Below are 22,312 nucleotides of genomic sequence, written 5' to 3'. Positions count from 1 at the left end.
CCATTAAACATTGTCTTCCCATTTCTACAAGTAGTTCACAAGTTGTTATACACTGCAATCCTTCAGTCGACTACCTTTGGGATCCTCTATCAAGACTACAGTCGCCCTTATGGATGATTAGTGTATCTTCTTCCACACTAACAGTGAATTGAAAGGACATTAACAGACCAGCTCATATTGCCGAAAATACACTCAATAAGTGAAGTGTTGTTGAGGATGGAAAAGGAAGGAAGGATGGTGAGGAAGAAGCTCAGCTGGGCTTTGGCTCAAATTTCTTATCAACAACACCAACAACTTCACAGCAGATAATCAATCCTGCTGAGTTGCAAATGAAGATGTAATTCATTCATCTCTGCCATTAAACACTGTCTTCCCATTTCCACAAGGAGGTCAGAAGTTACGGTGCACTGCAGTCCTTCAGTCAACTACCTTTGGGATCCTGCGTCAAGACTACAGTTGCCCATATGGATGATTAGTGTATCTTCTTCCACACGAACAGTGAATTGAACAGACCAGCTCATATTGCCGAAAATACACTCAATAACTGACTTGTTGCTGCTTAGTTTGGACTTCCAATCCTGCAGGAAAAGTTGCTCTGGAGTTAGAAATAAAATCACTGGTTAAATTAAACCTCAAAGGTCAGAGCCAAAGACGTTTATAAGCAAGTTTAATAAGTCAAAATGTTGAAAAAAAGTGTTGTAAAAAACTTTAAATGTAAAGTATGTCAATGTGTGATATTTTATAATTTGTCAAATAAATCAAACTAGGACTAAAAGTTACAACCAACGCACCAAACACTTTTTTTTCAAGATGATTGATTACCTGCTGATCAATCAGTCTAGTCTGACAATTTAAGAGTTGAGGATTATTAAAGAGGATTAGTGGCATGTGGGGTAAAAGAAAAAAAGATTTCCAATAATAAACTTATATTGGTAAATCAGAAAGTCAGAATAATTATCTCAATAGAGCAAATGTGTCAAACTTATTTTAAATTAAAGTTGATTTTTATTTTGTTTAATGAAAATAGGAGACAAACTGTTGATAAAGCCATGTTAAAGGAGTATTTCCCTAAAAGCATGGTTTTATCCTGGTTACATCCAGTACAAGTCTGTTTGGAGGTTTTTATGCCTTCATAGGAGGTCTTTATGGCAGATGTGACTTTTTATTGAAAGGTCAAAATTGTCAAAACATTAAAAATTGCGAGCACAGTAACCTCTGGTCATTTGTTCTACATCGATCCAGTGGATAAAAATCAATAATACCCCTAAAAACATACATCATGAAACCTAATAAAACACAACATGCAGTCTTGAAAATTAGCAGAATGAATCAAGACTTCTGGAAAATAAAATAAACATTAGTTGCTTCACATTATTGCATTTATTGATGCTATAATAGTGCTGCTTTAGTTTTTTTCTCCATCCTCTTTCCATTTACATCCATACATACTTTCATATTTTTCCTTGTGTAATCTTCACTTGCTGCTACAGACATTTAAACTTTGCCAAAAAAAAACAATATAAACTGATTATCTGTTAATGAATGACCATGAAAATGACTTATTTCTTAAGGAGGATGAATTATAAAAGTGAAGCATCAACATTCATCTTTAATTATTCATTAGTATTTATTGTGAGGAGTCAAGATAAGATACAGGAACAGATGAAAAGGGTGACAGGATTCTCTGTAAGAGGTTTATTTTCTCCATATATTTTACAAATAGAAGCACAAATGTTCATAGACTCTTGACAACAACTGTCTGAAGTACTTTGAAGAGTTATAGTCGATGGAAACGATGGTCTCGCCCCGTTTATCTGGAAAAGAAAGAAGAATAAAAACAAGAGGATGAGAACACATAGAATAAAAAAAGACGATTAAAAAGGAGAAGTCTAACAAGCTGGAGACTCTATAAACCTAAAGGGCGTTTAGTCTATTATATATAAAGAACTACAGAGCACACTTCTACCTAAAGATACTCGTCAAACTGGTCCAGGTGGGATCCTAACGTTACACTCTACAATGTTACCTTCTTTGTAAAGACAAGCTTCACTGCCTGAGTTCAGCGGAGGGTGAGGAGGAGCAGATTATGTCAGAGGAGAATTAGTCATGAAAGAATGAACGCTTTGGGAAATTTTTAAAAAGACATGCATAGACGAGAGGGAATCTTTTAGGAGGAAGGAGGAGAGGAAGGAAGAAGAAAAAACAAGAGGCCTCAGAGGTCAGAGGAGTCAGCAGAGTGAAAGAGGAGTGTAATGAAAAATGGAAGAAAATCCTTAAATGAACAGCAGTAAAAAAAAAAATTAAAAAGAAAGATTGTGATGGTGAGGAAAAAAGGAAAGGGAAGGAAAAGAAAAGACTTACAGAGCAGCAGCTCCAGAGATGATCTCAATGAGCTCCTTGGTGATGACGGCCTGTCTGGTACGGTTGAAGGTGAGGGTCAGCTTGTCAATCATCTCAGCTGAAGGGAAAGGAGAGACGTCAATCAATCAAAATCAATCAATGCTAAATGTAAATCCTTACTGAGAATTGTCTAATAATGAACACGTGTTGCAAATTACACCTTAAAATGAGGAAAAGTCATGTAAAAGGAACAAACTGAGAATATGGGAGCAAACGTTTTCCTACTATAAACCACTGTCATTGATTTACTTTATAATACGCAGCTTTTAACCTGCATTGACTCAAATAAAAAGAAGAATCACTGCTTTTCCTTTATTCGTTACCATAGCAACCAAGTTTCAATTAACAAAACTTTATTATTATCTGTCAATTATATTATAAACAATATGACCAATTGAGAAAATGTGGGGAAAAAATGTTGATCACTGTTTCTACAAAGCTCTTAATTTAAAGAAAAACAAAAAGTCCTAAAAAAAGACTTGACAAACTTAACAGAATAAAAAAGGGAAAGGGTATCTTATTAGGGCTGCAACTGCCAAATATTGTCATTATTGATTTATAAAATGTCAGGAAATACTTAAAAATGCCAGTCAATTAATGGTAAAATCCAAAAAGATAAAGTTTAGCATCTTTAGAAAACTTGGATCAGTGAACTTTTTTGCCTATTGCTTTAAAACATACCTTCAATAATGAACTAACTATCAACTAATCGTGACAGATTGTGTCTCTGCTGTTAGTCTAATGAATGAATTAAGTGTTTCTACAAATAGACGAGTGGAAACATTAAAGACAGGATTGAGGGCAGCTGTGACGTCCTTACAGGCGTTCTTGCTGGCGCTGTCCATGGCGGTCATCCTGGCGCTCTGCTCGCTGGTGGATCCCTCCCTCAGAGCCAAGTAGATGATGTTGACCATGGTGAACTCCTGGTAGTTCCTCAGCACGTCGGCATCAATGTCGTCATAGATACCCATGGACTCTGTTGTGGGGGAGGAAAGGAGAAGATGATCAGTATCTCTGGCTGGCTCACCTGATGCTGTGTGTGTGTGTGAGAGAGGGAGAAACGGTCCTTACCTGCATTAGCAACAGTTTCGTTGGAGAACAGGGGCTTATGGTCCGCCTTGTATGAGATAACAGACCTGCATCAAGGAGAGACATGTTTAATTTGAGATCAATATTTTAAAAAAAACAAACAAGCAACAGTTTTACACAAAGAAAAAAAAAAAAAAAAGGAGTGTCTTACCTGAATCTGTTGAAGTAGACAGCTCCCTGGTCAAACTCGTATCCAGAGTTGAGCAGCTCGGTGGCGATGATGGAGGCGTCACCAAAGCTGGGGGGCTTGCGTCCGATTTCCTTGCAGTTCATCATGATGTGGCTGCCATGAGTTCTGATGAGGAAGAGTTAAAAACAAAAATCATCATTAAAACACAACACACCTATAATTCTTCTTCTGCATTTTAGTTTGTGCGAGTTGTTGAGCTGCCTCGGTTACCGCAGTAACGCAATCACATCAGCTCATAGGAGGCTCAGGTGATAGGATAATATTTATTCTTTCAGTCTTGACAAAGAATTGCATCAGCCTCTTAATGACGACAGAGACATTTACAGACTACTACAGGAATAAATGTATTAGAGAAGTTTACCGTATTATATCTAATATAAGATATAAGAGGTTTATTTCCCTGCAAGTGTCTTAAAAGTCAGTTTATAGTGATTGTGTTAGAGTCGGTCTGCATTAAAAGTGTTTCATTAATCTAGTTTAATTTGTTCTGTACATGTTTTTCTGCCAAAGAGGAAATAAATTCATGAATGAAGAGTGACGAATGAGTTCAAAGTGTCTTCTAACGCTTCTACTGCTGAAACAGAATAGGTCTAAGCTGCCGAATATCACTGTCACAGATGAAAAAAACCAACAAAAAGACAAACAGACAGTTTTATAAATGCTAACTGCTGGAGGAAATCATTGTTGACCACTTCAAAGAGCCTGTAAAAGCCTTGTTAAAGTATCTGTATATTGTTGTTTGACTTACATCTACGGCTCAAAATAACATTTACTTTCATTATCTATCAAACTGTCAAATATTGTTTCAATTAATTGATCAATACTGTATCGATAAAATGTCAGAAAATAGTAAAAAAAAAATCCCTTTATGATTTTCTAAAGCCTAAATTAACATCTTCAAATGTCTTCTTTTGTCAAATCAATAATCCAAAACTCCAAAAAAGATTTTCAATTCACCATCAAAAAGGTGACAAAGAAATCTATTAAATCACATTTGAGAAGCTGCAACTTGCAAATATTTGGCATTTTTGCTTTAAAAAGAAATAATGGACTAATCTCTGCAGCTTTAAATGCATCTGGAGTGACTTCCTGGTGAAATAAAAAACAAATAAATACACACAAAAGATGAAACTATGACTGAAATGTTGTATCACCATGCAGAGAATCAAGTTACAAGTGTCCACCATTTTTATTTTTAGATTTCATGGTAGCACACGGACACACATACACACGACCAAATGCATCGATTTCCTGGTAGAAATTTTAAAAAACAACATCATGAACAAACCCCCTCAGTAGAGCCCAACATTAGATTAAGAAGCATCATTTCCGGGTTTACCTGTGCAGGATGCCTCTCAGCTTGTCTCCCACATTGACCACCATCACTTCCTTGCCGGCGGCGGTCAGGTTGGCGATCTCGGCCTTGATGGCCTTGGCAATACCGGAGTGGATGGCGCCGCAGAGACCACGATCGGAGGTCACACCAACGATCAAATGCTTGCCGGCTTTGTCCTCGGGCGCCTTGATCTCGGCCTTCTCGTACAGAGCTGAAGGGACAGAAGATGACAAATGGACTCAGATGGAAGGTCATATACTTTAATGAGCGATTGACTGCTTTAAACGTATACATACCCAGAGCACCGGTGCCGTAGACGCGGGCCGGCTTCAGCTGCCTCTCAGCGCGAGCATACTTAGCAGCGGCCACCATCTTCATGGACTTTGTGATTTTCTGGATGTTCTTGATGGACTTCAACCTGATGGTGACTAGAAGGAAAAGAGGAATAATCACTCAGTTACCAGAATGATGGTAGAAGCTAATATGTAGAGTTTATACCAAGATATCTAACCCTTATTATTAGTAGTAGGTAATTAGATTAGGACTTCATATAATAACTCAATTTATAGGATGTTTTTTAATCATAATGACAGTTTAGCAATTGCATTTGAATAAAGATACAATGCAAGTATATTTAGACGATAGGAGACATAAATATATCAGTCACCAAAGATTTATCTGTATAGTTTATATCAAGCTTTCCCCTTATTATTATTATTATTATTATGTGATTCAATGAGCAGGACTTAATTAAATGACTAAACTTACAGGATTTTTAAAAATCACAATGATGAAATATTATTATTTTTATTCTTCCAGGGGTGCAATATATTGATTAGCCCAAAACAGACATTTCTTTTTAGCTATAGTTATGTTTAAATAAGATGTATTGCAAGTATAAAGGATAACATATTGATATAAATTTACAGATGACATGACAATATTTTATGTTTTTTACTACTATGATTTTTTAATTTATTCTTCTTTATTCTTTTTTTTTTTTTTTTAAAGTGATACTCTTCCATTATTACTATCCACTTTGCTGCTGCAATAAATGTATATTTCCCCATTGTGAGACTAATAAAGGAATATTTTATCTTATTGCATGATAAACAATTTCAACTCTACATCACACCAAACTTTAATCACAAATCTGACAACTTGATGATCCATTCAGTGCCAGCAAAAATGCACAATCATCCAATCAATACTTTTGAGAATTATTAAAATATTATAGGTATCATTCAGCATTACTCATTACAATTTCTGCAAATGTCATTTTTAAAACTATCTCCATCTGCTTGCATAATCACATAATCCTCCCAAAAACAGATCATAGTGGATAGTTGTGATTTTCTTTTAGGGAGAATGAATTGCATGTCATGACTTATCACTAATTTTATCTACTTTTAAAGCACATTTTCTGCTGTCATCCTGCTAATTAATGACTCCTTCTGACTTTGGACCACACATAACCTTCAAGGATGTGCCATGAATTGACACCAATTGTCCTAATTGCCCTTCAGAAGTGATATCAATCTAACATTGCATGTATTTAAAGTCATGTTGCACTGTTGTCTTTGCATGTATAAAGTGTGTTCACTGTGCAAAAGTACTTACTGTCCTTCAGGGTAGCCATGTTCCTGACCTGCCCACTGTAAAACACAAAACACACAGCATTTGAGCTTCAGCTGCAAACATGAAGAAGCGGCATCCTGCATATTTAAACAGGTTTCCAACATGACATAAGCATAATGTGAGTGGATGTATTAAAAACTTTAAACAGGGAAATTAACATGCTGCTTGCTGCTAGTGCCACAGCTGCAAATAAGCTAAAGTCACTTAGCTTGGTAAGATAGAAGACAGTAAAAGCTTTGATATTTAACATTAGCTGGTCTTATTGTTAGTCTTTGCATTTAAAGTATTTAAAAGTATATCCTTATAGCATGTTATAAATGAATGACTTTTTGCTAAGTTAGCTTTGTTTAGCAGGATGAACTTCACTGTGCTGTCATTCATTAGCTGCGGCCTCCACGTTAGCACGTCCTTGCATTCAATAACTGTGCTATATTACTGACTGAAACCAACAAGTTTCATTTAAATCACAAAGCTACTTGATGAAGCAACATATATAACAAGGTTAAATGTCAGTGTGGAGGTGTTTTAAGTGTTTTAAATCTTACCATTGTGGGTAGAAGATCAACGCGCTGCTCCTGGCGAACATGGTTAGTCCTATGAAGGTCAGAGCGGCAGGACTGCGCATGCGCAAGTGACAGGCAAAATGGACGAATGCTGCATTCAAGGACTGGCAGAAGAATCAATTAAAGGCGGTGCAAACACGTGACTGAAAACGCAACCAATCCTCCAAAACTTAAAGACCCCCCTTCAGATATGTAATATATATATAAATATAGCCTGGTTTAAATAATAATATGTTTGATATGGTTAAAAAAAAGTCCTTAAAATTACATCTCCTCCTTTGTTGTAGAGTCTACTTTCAAAAGTAAGTTGCATGTTGACCTTTGTTTCCCTATAAATCAGTTGTTGATGTCACAACCATTAAACATTAAACATATTTATTTTGTTTGTTTATTGTTTATATTGTAAATGTGCAATAACACATCTACATTTAATTAATTTATGTATATTTGAACAGACTGGATAGACTCTAATTAACCACCACTTACTTTTTTAAAATCATTCAATATTTATTTAACCACTGCATCACTACTTTTGTTTATTTCTATCAAAACTGTTTTGCACAGGGAATATTTTTCAGTTCCTTTTTTTTTTTGTGTATTTTTAACTTAACTGTAACTCTAACTTAACTTAACTCACATAAATAACTTTGGTTCTTGCTATTTGTAACTTATTGTGGCCCATTTCTGCCAATGTGATGATGAAAAAAGATCCTCTAAGTCAATATTATCTTAAAATAATAAGCCATAAGATAAATCATTATTTTAAGATACAAGATGATGGGAAGGTTTCTCATTATTGTTGACTTGCATAATGTTTCTTTTTCCCATCACATTGGCGGAAATGAGCTTCCACAGTTACTTGATAAATGTAACGATACGCAGTTTGAGGGCGGTCCCTGAACGCAGCATATGTGAGGCTTTCTCGCGATGTTTTGACGCGGAAGCTACTCACGTTAGCAACAGGCTAAGCTACACATCCTCTCTCTTTAATCTCATTTCTGACATTATATCGAGTCTGTTTGTTGATTTTTATCATTGGTCGCGATGGGGAAAGCTGACTTTCTCTCCCCTAAGGCGATAGCAAACCGGATTAAATCCAAAGGTCTCCAGAAACTGAGGTGGTATTGTCAGATGTGTCAGAAACAATGCAGAGACGAGGTGAGCATGCAGCGTAAATATAATCAAACATGGTTAATTTTCTGTTAATTAGTGTGTTTTAAAATCTATTTCTCTTCTCTGTTTGTTGTCAGAATGGCTTCAAATGTCACTGCATGTCCGAGTCCCACCAGAGGCAGCTGCTGCTGGCCTCAGAGGACCCCAACAAGTTCATGGACTTCTTCTCTAAGTAAGTCCTCATGAGTTTCTCTAGCAGGATTCCCACAGGCAGGAAACTCCTGGAAAAGTTATGAAAATAGGAAAACTGTTTTCCAGGCCTGCAAATGGTTTGGAATTATGTGAAGTGGTTTGGAATTATGTGAATGGGTTAGGGTTAATTAAAACTACTTAAATTAAGTTATGGAAATGGGGTAAAATATTGTGGAAAAATTGAAAATTGAAAATCCATTGGTAAAAATGTGTGGGAAACCTGTCTGTAGTTTTAAAACACAAAAACACACACGATGATGTTATAAATGAGCTTTTTGAGTTTACTGTCGTCTCCTTTTTTCCTAGTGAGTTCAAAAACGAGTTTCTGGAGCTGCTCAGTAGACGTTTTGGTGAGTATGAACCCCCTCCCACACACACACATTATCCAGATGTTGGCACCAAAGCAGCTGTAAAAACTTCTTCTATCATCTTTAAATCTGCAGGGACCAAGCGAGTCCACAACAACATCGTCTACAATGAGTACATCAGCGACCGGGAGCACGTCCACATGAACTCCACACAGTGGGAGACCCTCACTGACTTCACCAAGTGGCTCGGCAGAGAAGGTGGGTTGGTGTTTTTAGGTAAATTAGACTCATTTAAAAAAGCCCAAACTGAGCAACGAAAATGACATCTGATGAATTGATCAACTCTGTCACTGCCAGGTTTTTGTAAGGTGGATGAAACCCCTAAAGGCTGGTACGTCCAGTACATCGACCGCGACCCGGAGACCATCCGCCGCCAAGAGGAGCAGGCCAAGAAGAAGAAGCAGGACCTGGACGACGAGGAGAGGAGCGCCAAGTTTATCGAGGAGCAGGTCCGCAGAGGCCGCGACGCCAGAGAGGAGGAGGTGAGAACCGCCGGGTACAGACTTCAGCTTCCAAATGAAAAAGACTTCCACAATTAAAATAAAAAGTGTTTTTCTTTGTTATTCTGCAGGAAACTCCAGTTTTCACAGAGCTGAAACGAGAGAGTGAAGAAGAAAAAGGTTTGTCACATTGAACTCAGATGTTTAATTGTAGAAAAAACACAATCATTTCTAGGTTAAAGATCAAGATTTCAAAGGTTTTTTAATGTTTCCATCACTAAAACTTCTCATATATTTTTTCCTCTTTCAGTTGCTTTCAACTTGGGTGCTTCTTCATCGGTGGCCCGTCCTTCCACATCAAGGTACAGTAGCTTCTGTGCAGTTTCTGAATTCTGCTGCATACTAACCAAGCAGCCGTAGTTTAATTATTTTGTCTGAACCTGTTTTTGTCTCCCTGTAGTTCTGGCCTGGGTGCTAGCGCTCTCAAAACAGCAGCATCAACATCCTCGACCAAGAGGAAAGACCCGCCGTCCAGTTCAGACTCCAGGGAGAAGAAGAGGAAGTCTGCTCTGGAGGAGATCATGGAGGTAGAGGAGCTGATGTTTTATATTTAAGGTTTATATTTTGCTGAAATTTGTAACAGTGATCATTTGAAATATCTTTTTTTTTTTTGTTTGTTCAGATGGAGGAAAAGAAGAAGCAGCAACAGTCGGCCAGATTGGATAACTGGCTGCATCCGAACATCGTGGTGAAAGTCGTCACTAAGAGGCTGGGAGAGAAGTATCACAAGAAGAAGGCAGTCATCGTGGTAAGGAAGCTTGGGATTTGTGTGTGTGTGTGTGTGTGTGTGTGTGTGTGTGTGTGTGTGTGTGTGTGTGTGTGTGTGTGTGTGTGTGTGTATGTTTAAGTGCACATAAAAAGGAACATTTTGATGCTAACAGTTGTGGTTGGTTTTGCTGCAGGAGGTGCGAGACAAATATGCAGCGGTGGTGAAGCTGGTCGACTCCGGAGACAAACTGAAACTGGATCAAAATCATGTGGAAACGGTCATACCTGCACCAGGTAGATCACTTAAAACCTGATTTTAAAACTTTCCACATATTATAAAAACTTCCAAACTGATGTATGACTTTATGTACCTCAACTTTCTGCAGGTAAACCGGTTTTGATCCTGAACGGCCCGTACAGAGACACAGAGGCCGTGTTGGAGGGGATTGATGAAAAGAATTTCTGCGGCAATCTCACACTCAGTTCTGTACGTATTTCTACACTTTTAAGGTTGTTTTCTCTATTGTAAAAAAAAAGGTGTCTGTCAATGTTTAATTATCTTTATGTTATTGAATTTATACCCTGACTTAGGGCTGTGTAATATGATGAAATATATCATGTGATCATAACAAAACATGGCAAATCACTGAGCCTCTACCATCATAATGCCTGCATGGCCACAGGAAATACTTTTTAACCCTAACCCTCCCCTAACAAGAGGTTAAAGGGTCAATTCACCCAAATTACAAAAAGTATATATTCTCTCATACCTTTTGCACACTTGTCTAGTCATGCAGATAGTTTTGCATGTTCAGGTTTGGAAGTGAATGGAGAGTCATTTGTTTTGCTAAAAGCACTAAAAACTTGCATTTAAAAAGACACTCAAAGGCTACTTGTGATGAAAGAAACTGTGGCTCTATTAGTCTGGATACACAGAGTGCATAGTCAACAGTCCACATTGAGGTTTGATTATTATCCAAGTGTAAAGAGGCCACTACTTCAGGAACATGACATTACTGGTCATTTAAAAAAATTGTAATTAGCACGAACCAACCCTTTAAACACTGTTCTAGTGTCAGTTTACACAATGTAATGTACTTTTCAACACATTGTTCAATTCATTTTTTTAAAAGCCTTTCCAATTTTTTGGGATCTGACTGTACTAAAACTGTTATAATCCACTTTAAAGTGTCCTGAAGTAGAAAATCCACAAATATTTGATAACATAGAGCACCTTGGCAACATTCACATGCCCGTATTGTTAAGTAGAGTGGCCCTTAAGGACAAGTCAAATAATGTGCTTCAAAAACCTGTCTTCATTTGGAGCATGTTTCTGTACATAAGCAACAATATAATAACATTCAATATGAAAAATCTGCCATAATAACTTCTACTAGGTTAAATTATTCTTATTTCCTGTATTTACATTTATCTCTTATCCATCTCGTCTTCAGGGTCATCATAAAGGGAAGACAGTGAAAATCGCCTACGAAGACTTCTCCAAACTGGCCTGAACTAGGACTCTCTTTCTGTCGTTATAACCTCAGGACTCTACTGTGTCAGAGTTAATTCCTCGAGATCCGCCCTTCACCTGTACATACACATATCCCACAATGCATTTCCAACGAGGTGTCACGAAAAGACAAACATAAAAGAAATGTGTTCAATTTGGTTTTTATTTTGTATTGATTCTCAGGTTGATCCAAACATTGCAGATGTTAATAAATGTTAATAAAAGAGACTGAGAGGTGTTCTTTGGAAGAGAAAAAAAAAACAATTAGGGAAGAGACATTCACAGATTGAAATGAAGAATGATTCAAATAATGAAATGTTACAAATGGGACATCAATGGGGGGGGGGAAAGACACATTATGTTCCTCAGTGTGTTTTATCTTCCACTCCTTCCAGTGGTTTTAATTTCCTGTCTAACTTTACTGACTCAGGAGACTAATAGCAGCACAGGGTACTTTAAAAAAAAAAAAAAAAAAAAGTTTCTCTGCTCAGAGCGTTTGCAGGAAACTGTCGAGATTTGGGACAATGTAGTCGGTGTAGTGTCCGTCGATGAAGCCCTTCCCGCTGTTGTGTATAAACCAGCAGAAGACGTTTGAACCGCGCTTCGTATCGCTTCTGTAGTCCTTCTGCCAGCCCCTGTCAAACACAGGCGAGATTTTGGTTTTAATAATCAGTTGTGTCATCAGTAACGGAGTTTAAATGAGTTGAGACGTACCTGGTGACGGACAGCTTGTTGCCCTTCACCTCCATCGTGGCCTCCTTCTTCAGAGGGTCGGCTCCTTGGTGGACGGCATACACACTCACCTCAGGCTCTCTAGAAAACTGGCCTAGAAGATCACACACACACATTTCAGATCAAACCTAACTGTTAACAGGTGAATTTGGGGTTTAAGTTGGTGCTTTCTTAAAAATCAAGTGTTGCAGAGTCCTTAAATAATCATGCACCATCTGCCACACAAAGCCATTCACTCTACTTATGAACTGTCCCATGAAAAACACTCCCAAATTAAGATTTTTGGTTCAAGTAAAAGATGCCGTTTGTTCGGAAACCTAAAAGTGACATCACTGAAACTACATCCATATGTTTTTTTAACAGTCTAAGACCTTGATTTGACTCACTGATTTACACCCAACATCAGATTAGCACCCCATACAGCTGTTTTACTCTTCAGACCCTGTTAGGATGATGAGACGTACCTATGAGCCCGTGGACCAGAGGGGAGTACTGGTTTTGATTGGGAAGGTAGATACCAAGGAAGTCGACATTGATCGGGTGTTTCTTCCACACACGGTGAAGCAAAACCATCACCTGGATGTTGTTATTGATTGTGACTGAAACATGAGAGTCCTTCACGATGGAAATCCTCACCCTGAAATACATAAAAGCATGATTGAAATGATCCTGACACCAAGGCAGGAAGGTTGAAGATATAAGTAAGGGTGCAACTCTTACCCATCCTGTGTGATTTCAGCTGTGGCCGCCCAGGTGAAGGAGTGGTTGCTTTTGCCATCGGTCATGACGATGCTGTCGGTGTTGATGGTCACACTGACTCCATCAGGCTGATAGTAGAGTGAGATGGTGCCGAAGTAGGTCTTCAGTTTGCTTTTGTGCACCTGCTTGGAGCCAATTAACTGCCCGTTCACCACCAGACCTTCAGGAGAGGAGAGACACAAACTCACACTTTATTTGGACAGCCCAGTGCTGAGTAAGTGACAATAATAAAAACTCTACACTGGCCTATATTGCAGAGCTACTAAAACCACAGTAATTTTAAAGTAGAGATTAAATGAAATATACCTTTTTAACACTTACAGTTCACTTCCCCAGTGATATTGTGCCCTTATTTAACAATATATACCAAAAAAATCTATTTATTTGTATTCTTATTTCAACATCCAATAACGGTTTCCTCTAAAATATGACCTGTGTGTAGGTGGCTTGAAACAACCAATAATATCATAGCATCCACCCACCAATCAATCAGTCTAAGATTCATTAAGGAGATTCGATAGTGCCATTTCATCTAGACTTGAATGTTAACTTTAATATAAATAATGAAAATCAAATAAATGCCAAGAACAGTAACAGAAAGGGTTAGTACATGAGCTGATTAAAACCCAGTTTATTGTTTTCCTCTTAAATATGAGGTGTGCTTATGTAGGCTTGAAACAACCAATCTCACCCAATAATATCATAGCATCCATCCATCAATCAATCTACAACTTTTAGTGGCACAAAGGTAAGATTAATTAAAAGACAGCCACTTTTTAACAGTCAACTCAAACTGCTCCTTTAATGTTAACCTTAATGCTTTTCATTCTTGTGCACAGGACAAACCACTATAGCCTACATATAAAATATAAATTAACATGTAAGTATATATAAATAAACTTGAATCTAGTACATAGAGTTGATTTAAATCCCAGTTTTGTACCTGTTCCACTGTCAGACACCAGGTTGAGAATGTGTCCGGGTTTGGAGTCGATGTTGAAGCAGACGTCCATGTTGCTTCTGGGCAGGTGGACGATGAAGTGAGGGTCGTTATCCACTGGATGAGAAACACTGAGCTCGTTACACACGGAGAACTGTTCACATTTAACACTGCAGCTGGGAGAGTGTTCATGATGATGATGTGAGAGTCACCAGAAGTGTGTGTGAGTGTGTGTGTGTGTGTGTGTGTGTGTATATGTGTGGTGTGTGTGTGTGTGAGTGTGTGTTTGTTACCTAAGTTGACCTGTGGAGGCAGGATTAACTGGTCCTGTGGTCCCTTCACAGCGTGGCTCGGTGGGGCCGGAGTCGTCATCTGGACCCAAGGTGGAGGCTGGTAGACAACACGTACCGGATTCGGACCAGAGTACGCAGAGCTTCCTCCTCCTACTCCTCCTCCTATAACACAAGTGACACAGTAAAAATGTAAACCAGGTGTTGTTTCATCAATATTATCTGGTCTTGATTCCTTGAACCTGGATTGATCATGAACTGATGCTAAATGATCATCTGCTGATCAGTTTATTAATGTAGCGATCATTGACTTTCAATGGAAATGTTTCATGGTAATTTGATTATATTGCATGTTTTTTTCTTTTACAATTTTTTTCGTACAATTTTTTTGTCTTGTCTGTGACATAAACACCATTAACCTGAGCAGCAGCCATGTTTGGGGTCCTTCGGGGAGTCGGCCAGCAGTCTTTCACTGGAGTCCTCGCTCTCCACCAGCATGGCGGTGAAAGGAGTGACGAACTGATGCTCCACAGCCAGTGCCAGGATCCGCTGGGTGATCTTCCTCTTCTTGGCAGCTGTTGGAGCCATAGACCTGCAGGAGAATCACACCACTAATACACTTTTCTATACATATACTGTATATGAAGTACTCTATCATATCTGCATTTCACAGGGTTTTCCAAGTAGATGTTTGACTTCATAGAGAGCCCTTGGTGTAATTTTCATGATGTACCTAACACAACCATTGATCTTTCTGTACTCTTTCCTGCCTCTCACCTTTCACCAATTAGCTGTTTGATGGTGATGTAAGCCCACATCTGTTTGGCGAAGCCTGTGAACGAATGCTGCTGCTTGGCAAGCTCCATGTCCAGCTCCGAACCATCGGCTTCTGTCTCAAGGGTGATGTCCAGACTGGCCTGGAGAACGAAAATTGCAATTTAAAAACTCTGTGAAGTGACTGTTTAGCTCTCCTTACCAAATGGACCTTACCAATTATGACTTAGAGTTAAAATAAGTCAAGAAAATAGCTAAATTTAAGGCCATTCAGGAGGAAAGGATAAAGGTTGGAAGCAGGGAATTTCGAGAAATATAGTTTTGGAGTCTATGTAGTCGCCTCTTTATGCACTGTAGTCATTTGGGTGGCTTGAGAACCCCTAAAATGAAATCATGTCACTCATCACAGGTCACACGTGTCTATCAGTTCAACTAAAGACAGATTTCTGCCTCTAAATCTAAATCTCTCTGATTTTTCAGTCCAGTATTTACTCACAGCAGATGCAGTGGTGAAGCTGGTCAGTGTGTCGGTGTCAGAAGGCAGCACCTTCCCGGCCACCACCAGCTCTGAGCCACTGAAGAATTTATCGAATCGGTTCTGGGTGATGTTGGAAACCGTGTCCTCTGGGAACTGAACGGTGATCCTCCTCAGCAGTGGAGAGGAGACCTGGCTGTAAAAGGTCTGTGGTAGAAGATAAAGGACACTAAGGTGAGTTACAAGGGACTAAAGAGCATCAGGAAAGTGTTGATTTATGGACCAAAAGTGCCTATATCTGATGAGGAGGTTTTCCTCGATGTCTGTCATACCCGTAGCTGCTCTGCTGCATCATGGTTAGCGTATATCCGCTGGGCCATGCCCCTGTTCTCCATGGCAATACGTTCCAGGAAGTCGTAGTCCACATCAAAACCGATGCCCAGGGAGAAGAGAGAAAACTCCTCCCTCATCACCCTCTTCACATTCTTCTGGATGGTGCTGAGCTTGATCTCTCCTGCAAATCATGCAAGTGAGCTGACTGAAAGGATATTTTCCTATTTTTCTTAATCAATCATTGCATACAAACACAATACTTGTAAGTGAATCAGTTCATTGTTGGTTTGGCTCTGCACATGAGATTTTTTGACAATAAGAAAATGCAGAAAATTGTCAATGCCAATGTAGGAGCTTTTTAATAGCTGCTGAGTTGTTCTTACCTACAGTGGGGTCTCCATCAGACACCAGAATGATCATGGAGACGGAGCGAGGGTCAATGAGCCCCTGATTGGACGCCCTCACCAGCATCTGCGTCGCTCTCATCAGTGCCTCATTGATATTGGTGCCTGGGGTCAAATGTCAGTAATATAAAGTCATGAACAAAGAAAGATTTTTATATTTTTTGCATTTATTAAATCATCCATAGAATATTATTTATCATACCTCCGTTGGGTTTGATCCTCTGAATGTATTTCTTGGCGTCTGCAATCTGAATAGAGGAACCAGGGACCAGCTCTTCGCTCCAGCATCGTACATTGTGATTGAAGTCTATAATGCTGAAGTGATCGTCAATGGTCAAGTCATCCAAAATAGCCTGCATGGCCTCCACTGTCTGTTAGAGAAGTTTGGAATTGAATGCATTCTGCAGAACGGCCACACGGTGGCAGTGTTTTACAAATAATATAGAGGGAGCATGTGCACTGTTGGAGGGGTCAAAGTACACAAAAGTCCCATCCAAGTGTAAGCAACTATCACTTACTTGCTTCATCTTGACGCCCCACATGGACCCGCTGACATCAATGACAAACACAATGTTTTTAGGAAGAGGGGAGAGGTTGGATGGAGCGAAGAATTGGACAAAGTGGCCATCAGAGACCTGGAGGGAACCATGGAAAAAATTTCTAGCTGTATGAAACAAGTTGAACAATAAGTTTTATTGAGTATTTATTGAGTGGAGTGTGTGATACCTGTAGCTCTCCGGCATTGCTGTCCCTTTTCACATCATATCTGACAGTAAAGACACCGTCTATAGCGCTCTCAGTGCAGTTTTCACACTTTCTCTGCTGCTGTATATTGGGCTTGAAGACAATATGAGCCTGAGGACACAGACACAGTTGGTTTTATGTGTTTGTTCTTTGATTATTTGTTTTCAAAACCCATTTAACATATGACACTGATATTAGGAAGAAAATTACATCATGAACCAAGGAAAAACTGATTCATTTAGATGTGAATAGTGCTAATATGTGGCCATTTATAAAGCACTTTTTGCACAATTTTGGCTATAATTAATTAATCTTCAGCCATGGCAGCAATTACCCCTGAATTTTGTTTTGGGTAAATACTGACAATTTCACTCATTTCCATTTTTTCCTACTAATATTTTATAACATTTTAAAATGTGTTTGTTATTGATTCTTTAATATTCTTGTTGATATTGCTAATATTCTGGTATGCGTGGCCAATTTGACATGAACTGTCATAACAGTCAAGTCAATTTTAAATGTTTTTATTAATTCAACGTGATCTAACAAAATGTAATAGTATTTTAAAGTAAAAATCTGTGTGATGTTGCTCAACTGCTTCACACACACTCCTGGGAATGTCGCAACCAAAACCTCCTTTGTAATACTGCAAATGCAATAGCTTTAATCAGGCGGTCATAGGTTTAATCACCATTGTGTTAACCTATTACCACAATAGATAGTGGCTCAACAGACATTTATTTAAATTAAAATCATTGAGATTACTACTTATCTATATATAATCATACAGAAACATGATCATTTCAAATGTCTACAATTCATGGATATTCTTCACTTCAAATCTTTGTACAAAACTGTGTTATTCCCATTTAAAAAGATTTAGATATTAACCATCAGCCAATCAGTAAGATGATGCTCTAATGTAGGTTGAGATTTCTTGATTCTGACTTCAAAATTATTCAAAACCAGCTTTGGTGGAGGTGTTACCTTCTTGTCGGAGTGAGTAACTCGGATGATCTCTGTAAACTGTGCACCAAGGGTGTTTGGTGTTTCTACCACGGAAATTCCCTTTGGCTCATAGATGTACACATCCGCCTAAAGAGAGATTTGGTCAGTGGTCGTTGCTAGATGACATAGAGACATGAATAGACAAATATATATATTATGATATTCTTACCTGGAACTGTGGCACCAACCTCCCAGGCTGCAGGTACAGTGAGTGCTCGTAGACACCCAACCTCCTGTGCATCATCTCCTGGTAGTGGAGCTCAAACTCAATGTTACTGCCAGGAGGGACGTGGACTTCTGTCTTAAAGGTCTCCATCTCCTGAGAATTAGCCCTGTGGAGAAGAATCAATGCAGTCTTTATACAGTTATTGAACTCTACTCATGGTTTAAATCTAAGAAGCTGGTCCAGTACCTGACGATGCCTGCTGCCTTGCCCCTGGCTCTGGCCTGGGCGTACAGGTTCCTGGCCACCGTCTTCTCTTTCACTGAGCCCACAAATGTTATTCCATTCACATTCCTGCAACATAAAATGTGAAAAGTTAGAATTGTGCAGTCTGTTTGGATGGCTCCGTCATAAAACTGTGATGTGGCTTACATGGTGAAGTTGGTGATGAAAGCTCGTTTGGGGATCTGGACGTTGAAGCCGATGCTCTGGGCTTTGGAGCCTGAGTTGACCACTGAGCTCCTGACGGTGGTGTGGGCGAATCGCGATGTGATGCGACTCTCCACCTTGTAGCTCTTGACAGTGATGTCATCTCCGCGGATGGCCTGTGCAGAAAATGTGAGAAAGATTTAAGCACAAAGAAAGTGGATCTGGATGTCAAGAGCTCAGTAGTTCAGAAGATGAACTTTCAAGATAAATGTTTTCCCTTTTTAGAAACATTTCTTGGTTTTAGCATTTGTATCCTTTCTTGACTTGGACTTTTGATCTTAACAATCACTTGATCTTGAGTATTTTTTCACACCAGCCCAATTATCAACTCTCTTTCTTTAACTTCAGAAAGTCCTTCCCCTAAAACTCAGTACACAAAGATGCACTAATGTATATTTTTTTAATATCAAAGGACCAAATGATGTATATAAGGTATAGGCACATTTTTACCCAACTCTGCAGTTCCTTCTGGACATTTTAGAGTCTTTCAGCTCATTATTTTCACTGTCTTGGTCCATAATAACTTTGTACAGCTGAAGCCTCATGTTTGCCTCAAATAAAAATGTCAATAGACACAGAAGGAAGACTATAGATTTTGTCCTCCTTCACAACACATTTTGAACAGATCTTCTAATGATCAGTATGAACAGGATGAATGATTATTGCCAGAAAAACAGGTTTCAATGCTCATTTGGGCTCCTGACTATTGTATTAGAAGAGATGTGTAAAATTTTGAACCCAACTTTTAATTACAAGTCAGTTTTTTTGGACCAGCTTCTCTTGCATGTTGCTGTGGTTTAAACTGCTCCACAATGTCTCCATAATCAATGAGCCAAAAGTCAAAGTAAAGTCACTTAAAACCACAACATGATGTATCCTACTCAACACATCTGTCCCACTGATTTGATTTCATATGTAGAGAAAGGTCGAGTAAAGGAAAGCGGAGCAGGATTAGGGCAGAGCAAAGTCAATAACCTGTCAGTCATGGGAATCTCTTCAAACAGCAGCATATTGATTGTTAGATAAGGTTAAACTCTGTCACAGTGGAGAGGGCTCAAACAACAAGCGGAGAGTCATACCTCAAAGTCTTCTTGCTCCTCGCTGGTCAATATCGCTCTCTGAAAGACACACACACACACACACACACACACACACACAAGTCATGAGCCTCACATGGTCTTAATCTAGTGTCTGAGAGAAGATCATGAATCACAAAGTGTTGTTATTAAGTCAGATATGATGCAGGAGTTCAGATACTCTGGTACAGAGTGGGTTTGTTTGGTGATGTCTTGTTTATTTAATCGGTACAATGCATTCCACGGGTCGATGTTTGCAGCTGTTGCAACATCAGTGAGAAAAGAAAACCTACAATGCAAGCTTTTTATCTTACAATTAGACATGTATATAAAGTGTTTTGGACTCAATAGAACAGAAAGATCTCACCTTGTGTCTTTCCCGATGATCCTGGAGATCTGACTGGTAGAAGAAAGAGAGTTTTTGTAAGATTATAAAAAAATCACCAGAAATATAACCATTAATTTAATTAAAACAGAAAAGCTGACCAATATGCACATTTCTAATATTTCTCTTTAACAATTCAAGGAGAAACATTCATACAATAAGACTATTGCATGATAAATAATCCACTGTTGTACATGCAGTAATGGTCAGGTTAGATGAAAAACCCATAAAAAGTAGTATTGAGTATTCTCAATTTCAGTTTTAACATATTATAGGAACCAATGATGTTACAAAGGGGAAGATATCAGTTCTTGTCAGTGTTCACCATAAGACCAACAACCACCACTAGATGCAAAAATCAAGAAATATTTGTATGCATCAGAATACACCTTAAATGTATATATTCTCCTTTTTCCCATTCTTAAAGAGCAACCAATTTTACCTTTACTTTGATTTAAGATTAATATCAACCTCAACAGCTGGTCAGACTCTTTTCTGTAAATAATAAATTGGTGTAAACAGATTTTTTTTCAGCATCCAACTCACCGTCCCTTCCTCCCATTCTCCATCTATCACAAACTCAAAGCAGCAGGTCTGTTGGAGGAGCAGGAGCCCCAGGAGCAGCAATAGCGGACGCCTCATGTTTGCAAGCCTGTGGGCTCAAACACACATACCCTCACACACACAAAACACAGCACGAAGGAGATAGTCGGTCCTTCTGCGGGGGAGCCTCTCGAAAACGCAGCACACTGAAAATGAAGGTTAAAATCCACTGAACTGATCGACTCCCAGCCCCAGTCAATATTTGTTGTGTTTCATGTGAGGAGAAGGAAACTTTGAAACTTGGCCTGCAGTGTGGACAGGGTAAATAGGACAGATTTGAGTCATTCATAGATTAAACAGGTTTCAGACAGACTGACCTGTCAAAAACTGAACTGCATGATGCATATTTAGCTAAATGTGATTCTGAGGTGTGTCTTAGACAGAAATTGCAGATTTTTTTAAAAAGCCATGTACAACAGAAAGTACAGAGCTTATCTAACTGACACATATCCACAGTTTACATGAGGAAGATGTAATGTTGCATTATGTCCACAAGATGGTGTCAACGTAGGCCTGTACTGTTGAAATATATACATGCTACCTCTGTCTTACTAAATAGGTTTTAAAAAACAAAACAAACAAACAAAAAATGTCTGTTTTACTACAATTACATGTTTGAGTTTTAGGACAACAAAATAGGTATCACATTATAAGTTACTGAAATAATGATATAAATTTAAAGAGGTGGGAATTAAAAGAAACAAAAACTGTTGTCAAGCAGTTTAATAGTTATTACTGTCTGAATATTTAACTGATAACACATACGTAGACAAATTTACCCTTTTTGAGTAAGGTTATAAAAAAGTCAGAAGCAATATACAAGAGTAAAAAGAGTCAATTTTGTACTTTTAATTTGATAAAAAAATAAATTAAAAACACCCTTGGTAAAAATAAATACTCCATTTTCTTATTATGCTTTGTTATACGTACTCTATGATAACAGCTGTGCTAAACTTAGCAAAGTATACTGAATTGGAAACAGAGGTTAAGACTTAAGGCAGCTGATGGAAACACAATGCTAAATGACAGTGACATGCTGCCTTCAAGTGCTCCTTGTAAACTCTAGCTTCCATGTTGTTTTAAAGATGCAGGCAAGCTATCTTCATTATTTTATTAATCAGTCGAATCTGTTTTTAACATTTATGTCTAGTCTTTTTCTTTTGGTGGCCATAACCAGCTTGAGGTTACAGAGATTTTAATATTTTCTGTATGTCAAATTGCGCTATGCTGTACTGTGGTTATGACTGTATGTGACTATTAAAAACTGATTTACCTGAGCTGTTATGGCACTTTTGGAAGTCAAGATTATCAAAAAATACTGGCCATTGACTTTGACACAGGCAGGAGAAAACCGACCAAAACATTTCTACAACTGTGCATCAACACTTGGAACTTTAGAGTTGAAAAGTGTATTCTTAAATGACCAAAACAGAGTATTAGTCCTGCAAAAGCCAGATGGGGAAACAA

The 22,312-nt window shown here is 38.4% G+C and overlaps 3 protein-coding genes across 4 annotated transcripts; 1 reads left to right on the top strand and 2 right to left on the bottom strand.

Moving 5' to 3' along the window:
- Positions 1–1,680: 1,680 nt before the first annotated feature.
- On the bottom strand, positions 1,681–7,293 carry atp5f1c (ATP synthase F1 subunit gamma). 2 transcript variants are annotated; one of them, XM_053314096.1, is made up of 9 exons: positions 7,199–7,293; positions 6,636–6,670; positions 5,312–5,443; positions 5,019–5,226; positions 3,641–3,784; positions 3,472–3,536; positions 3,221–3,376; positions 2,362–2,458; positions 1,681–1,814 (listed from the first exon to the last, which is right to left on the bottom strand). In XM_053314096.1, exons 1-9 carry the CDS (start codon positions 7,276–7,278, stop codon positions 1,811–1,813), a joined length of 921 nt encoding a protein of 306 aa, XP_053170071.1. In that variant the 5' UTR covers positions 7,279–7,293; the 3' UTR covers positions 1,681–1,810. The 2 variants fall into 2 exon arrangements, with proteins under 2 accessions (XP_053170071.1, XP_053170072.1); XM_053314097.1 differs by lacking the exon at positions 1,681–1,814 and having other exon boundaries at positions 2,358–2,458.
- Positions 7,294–8,182: 889 nt separating this feature from the next.
- On the top strand, positions 8,183–12,013 carry kin (Kin17 DNA and RNA binding protein). Its single transcript, XM_053314095.1, has 12 exons — positions 8,183–8,374; positions 8,467–8,561; positions 8,888–8,931; positions 9,025–9,147; positions 9,247–9,431; positions 9,521–9,569; positions 9,700–9,751; positions 9,850–9,976; positions 10,072–10,197; positions 10,352–10,451; positions 10,544–10,644; positions 11,612–12,013. Exons 1-12 carry the CDS (start codon positions 8,261–8,263, stop codon positions 11,669–11,671), a joined length of 1,176 nt encoding a protein of 391 aa, XP_053170070.1. The 5' UTR covers positions 8,183–8,260; the 3' UTR covers positions 11,672–12,013.
- On the bottom strand, positions 11,816–21,023 carry itih2 (inter-alpha-trypsin inhibitor heavy chain 2). The gene is made up of 21 exons (XM_053314091.1): positions 20,789–21,023; positions 20,225–20,257; positions 19,861–19,899; positions 18,725–18,897; positions 18,542–18,646; positions 18,299–18,461; positions 18,109–18,216; positions 17,104–17,232; positions 16,896–17,012; positions 16,580–16,748; positions 16,357–16,482; positions 15,973–16,154; positions 15,662–15,847; positions 15,169–15,308; positions 14,811–14,983; positions 14,395–14,556; positions 14,105–14,218; positions 13,123–13,321; positions 12,867–13,039; positions 12,385–12,496; positions 11,816–12,305 (listed from the first exon to the last, which is right to left on the bottom strand). Exons 1-21 carry the CDS (start codon positions 20,882–20,884, stop codon positions 12,158–12,160), a joined length of 2,847 nt encoding a protein of 948 aa, XP_053170066.1. The 5' UTR covers positions 20,885–21,023; the 3' UTR covers positions 11,816–12,157.
- Between the last annotated feature and the right edge of the window lie 1,289 nt (positions 21,024–22,312).

Source organism: Scomber japonicus, chromosome 23 (genome assembly GCF_027409825.1).
Source record: "Scomber japonicus isolate fScoJap1 chromosome 23, fScoJap1.pri, whole genome shotgun sequence".
Classification (NCBI taxonomy): Eukaryota; Metazoa; Chordata; class Actinopteri; order Scombriformes; family Scombridae; genus Scomber; species Scomber japonicus.
Note: the sequence above shows the minus strand (reverse complement) of the source record. Positions and strands in the feature narration are given on the sequence as shown.

Excerpts from the sequence above, each read along its gene's own strand:
- atp5f1c (XM_053314096.1), bottom strand. The coding sequence starts at position 7,278 with ATGCGCAGTCCTGCCGCTCTGACCTTCATAGGACTAACCATGTTCGCC. Across the intron at positions 3,785-5,018 it reads CTGAGAGGCATCCTGCACAG|AACTCATGGCAGCCACATCA; the intron begins GTAAACCCGGAA and ends CTTCCTCATCAG. Across the intron at positions 3,537-3,640 it reads GTCTACTTCAACAGATTCAG|GTCTGTTATCTCATACAAGG; the intron begins GTAAGACACTCC and ends TCCTTGATGCAG.
- kin (XM_053314095.1), top strand. The coding sequence starts at position 8,261 with ATGGGGAAAGCTGACTTTCTCTCCCCTAAGGCGATAGCAAACCGGATT. Across the intron at positions 10,198-10,351 it reads AGAAGAAGGCAGTCATCGTG|GAGGTGCGAGACAAATATGC; the intron begins GTAAGGAAGCTT and ends GTTTTGCTGCAG. Across the intron at positions 10,452-10,543 it reads AACGGTCATACCTGCACCAG|GTAAACCGGTTTTGATCCTG; the intron begins GTAGATCACTTA and ends AACTTTCTGCAG.
- itih2 (XM_053314091.1), bottom strand. The coding sequence starts at position 20,884 with ATGAGGCGTCCGCTATTGCTGCTCCTGGGGCTCCTGCTCCTCCAACAG. Across the intron at positions 14,984-15,168 it reads AAACAGCTAATTGGTGAAAG|GTCTATGGCTCCAACAGCTG; the intron begins GTGAGAGGCAGG and ends ATTCTCCTGCAG. Across the intron at positions 12,497-12,866 it reads TCTGGTCCACGGGCTCATAG|GCCAGTTTTCTAGAGAGCCT; the intron begins GTACGTCTCATC and ends GTGATCTTCTAG.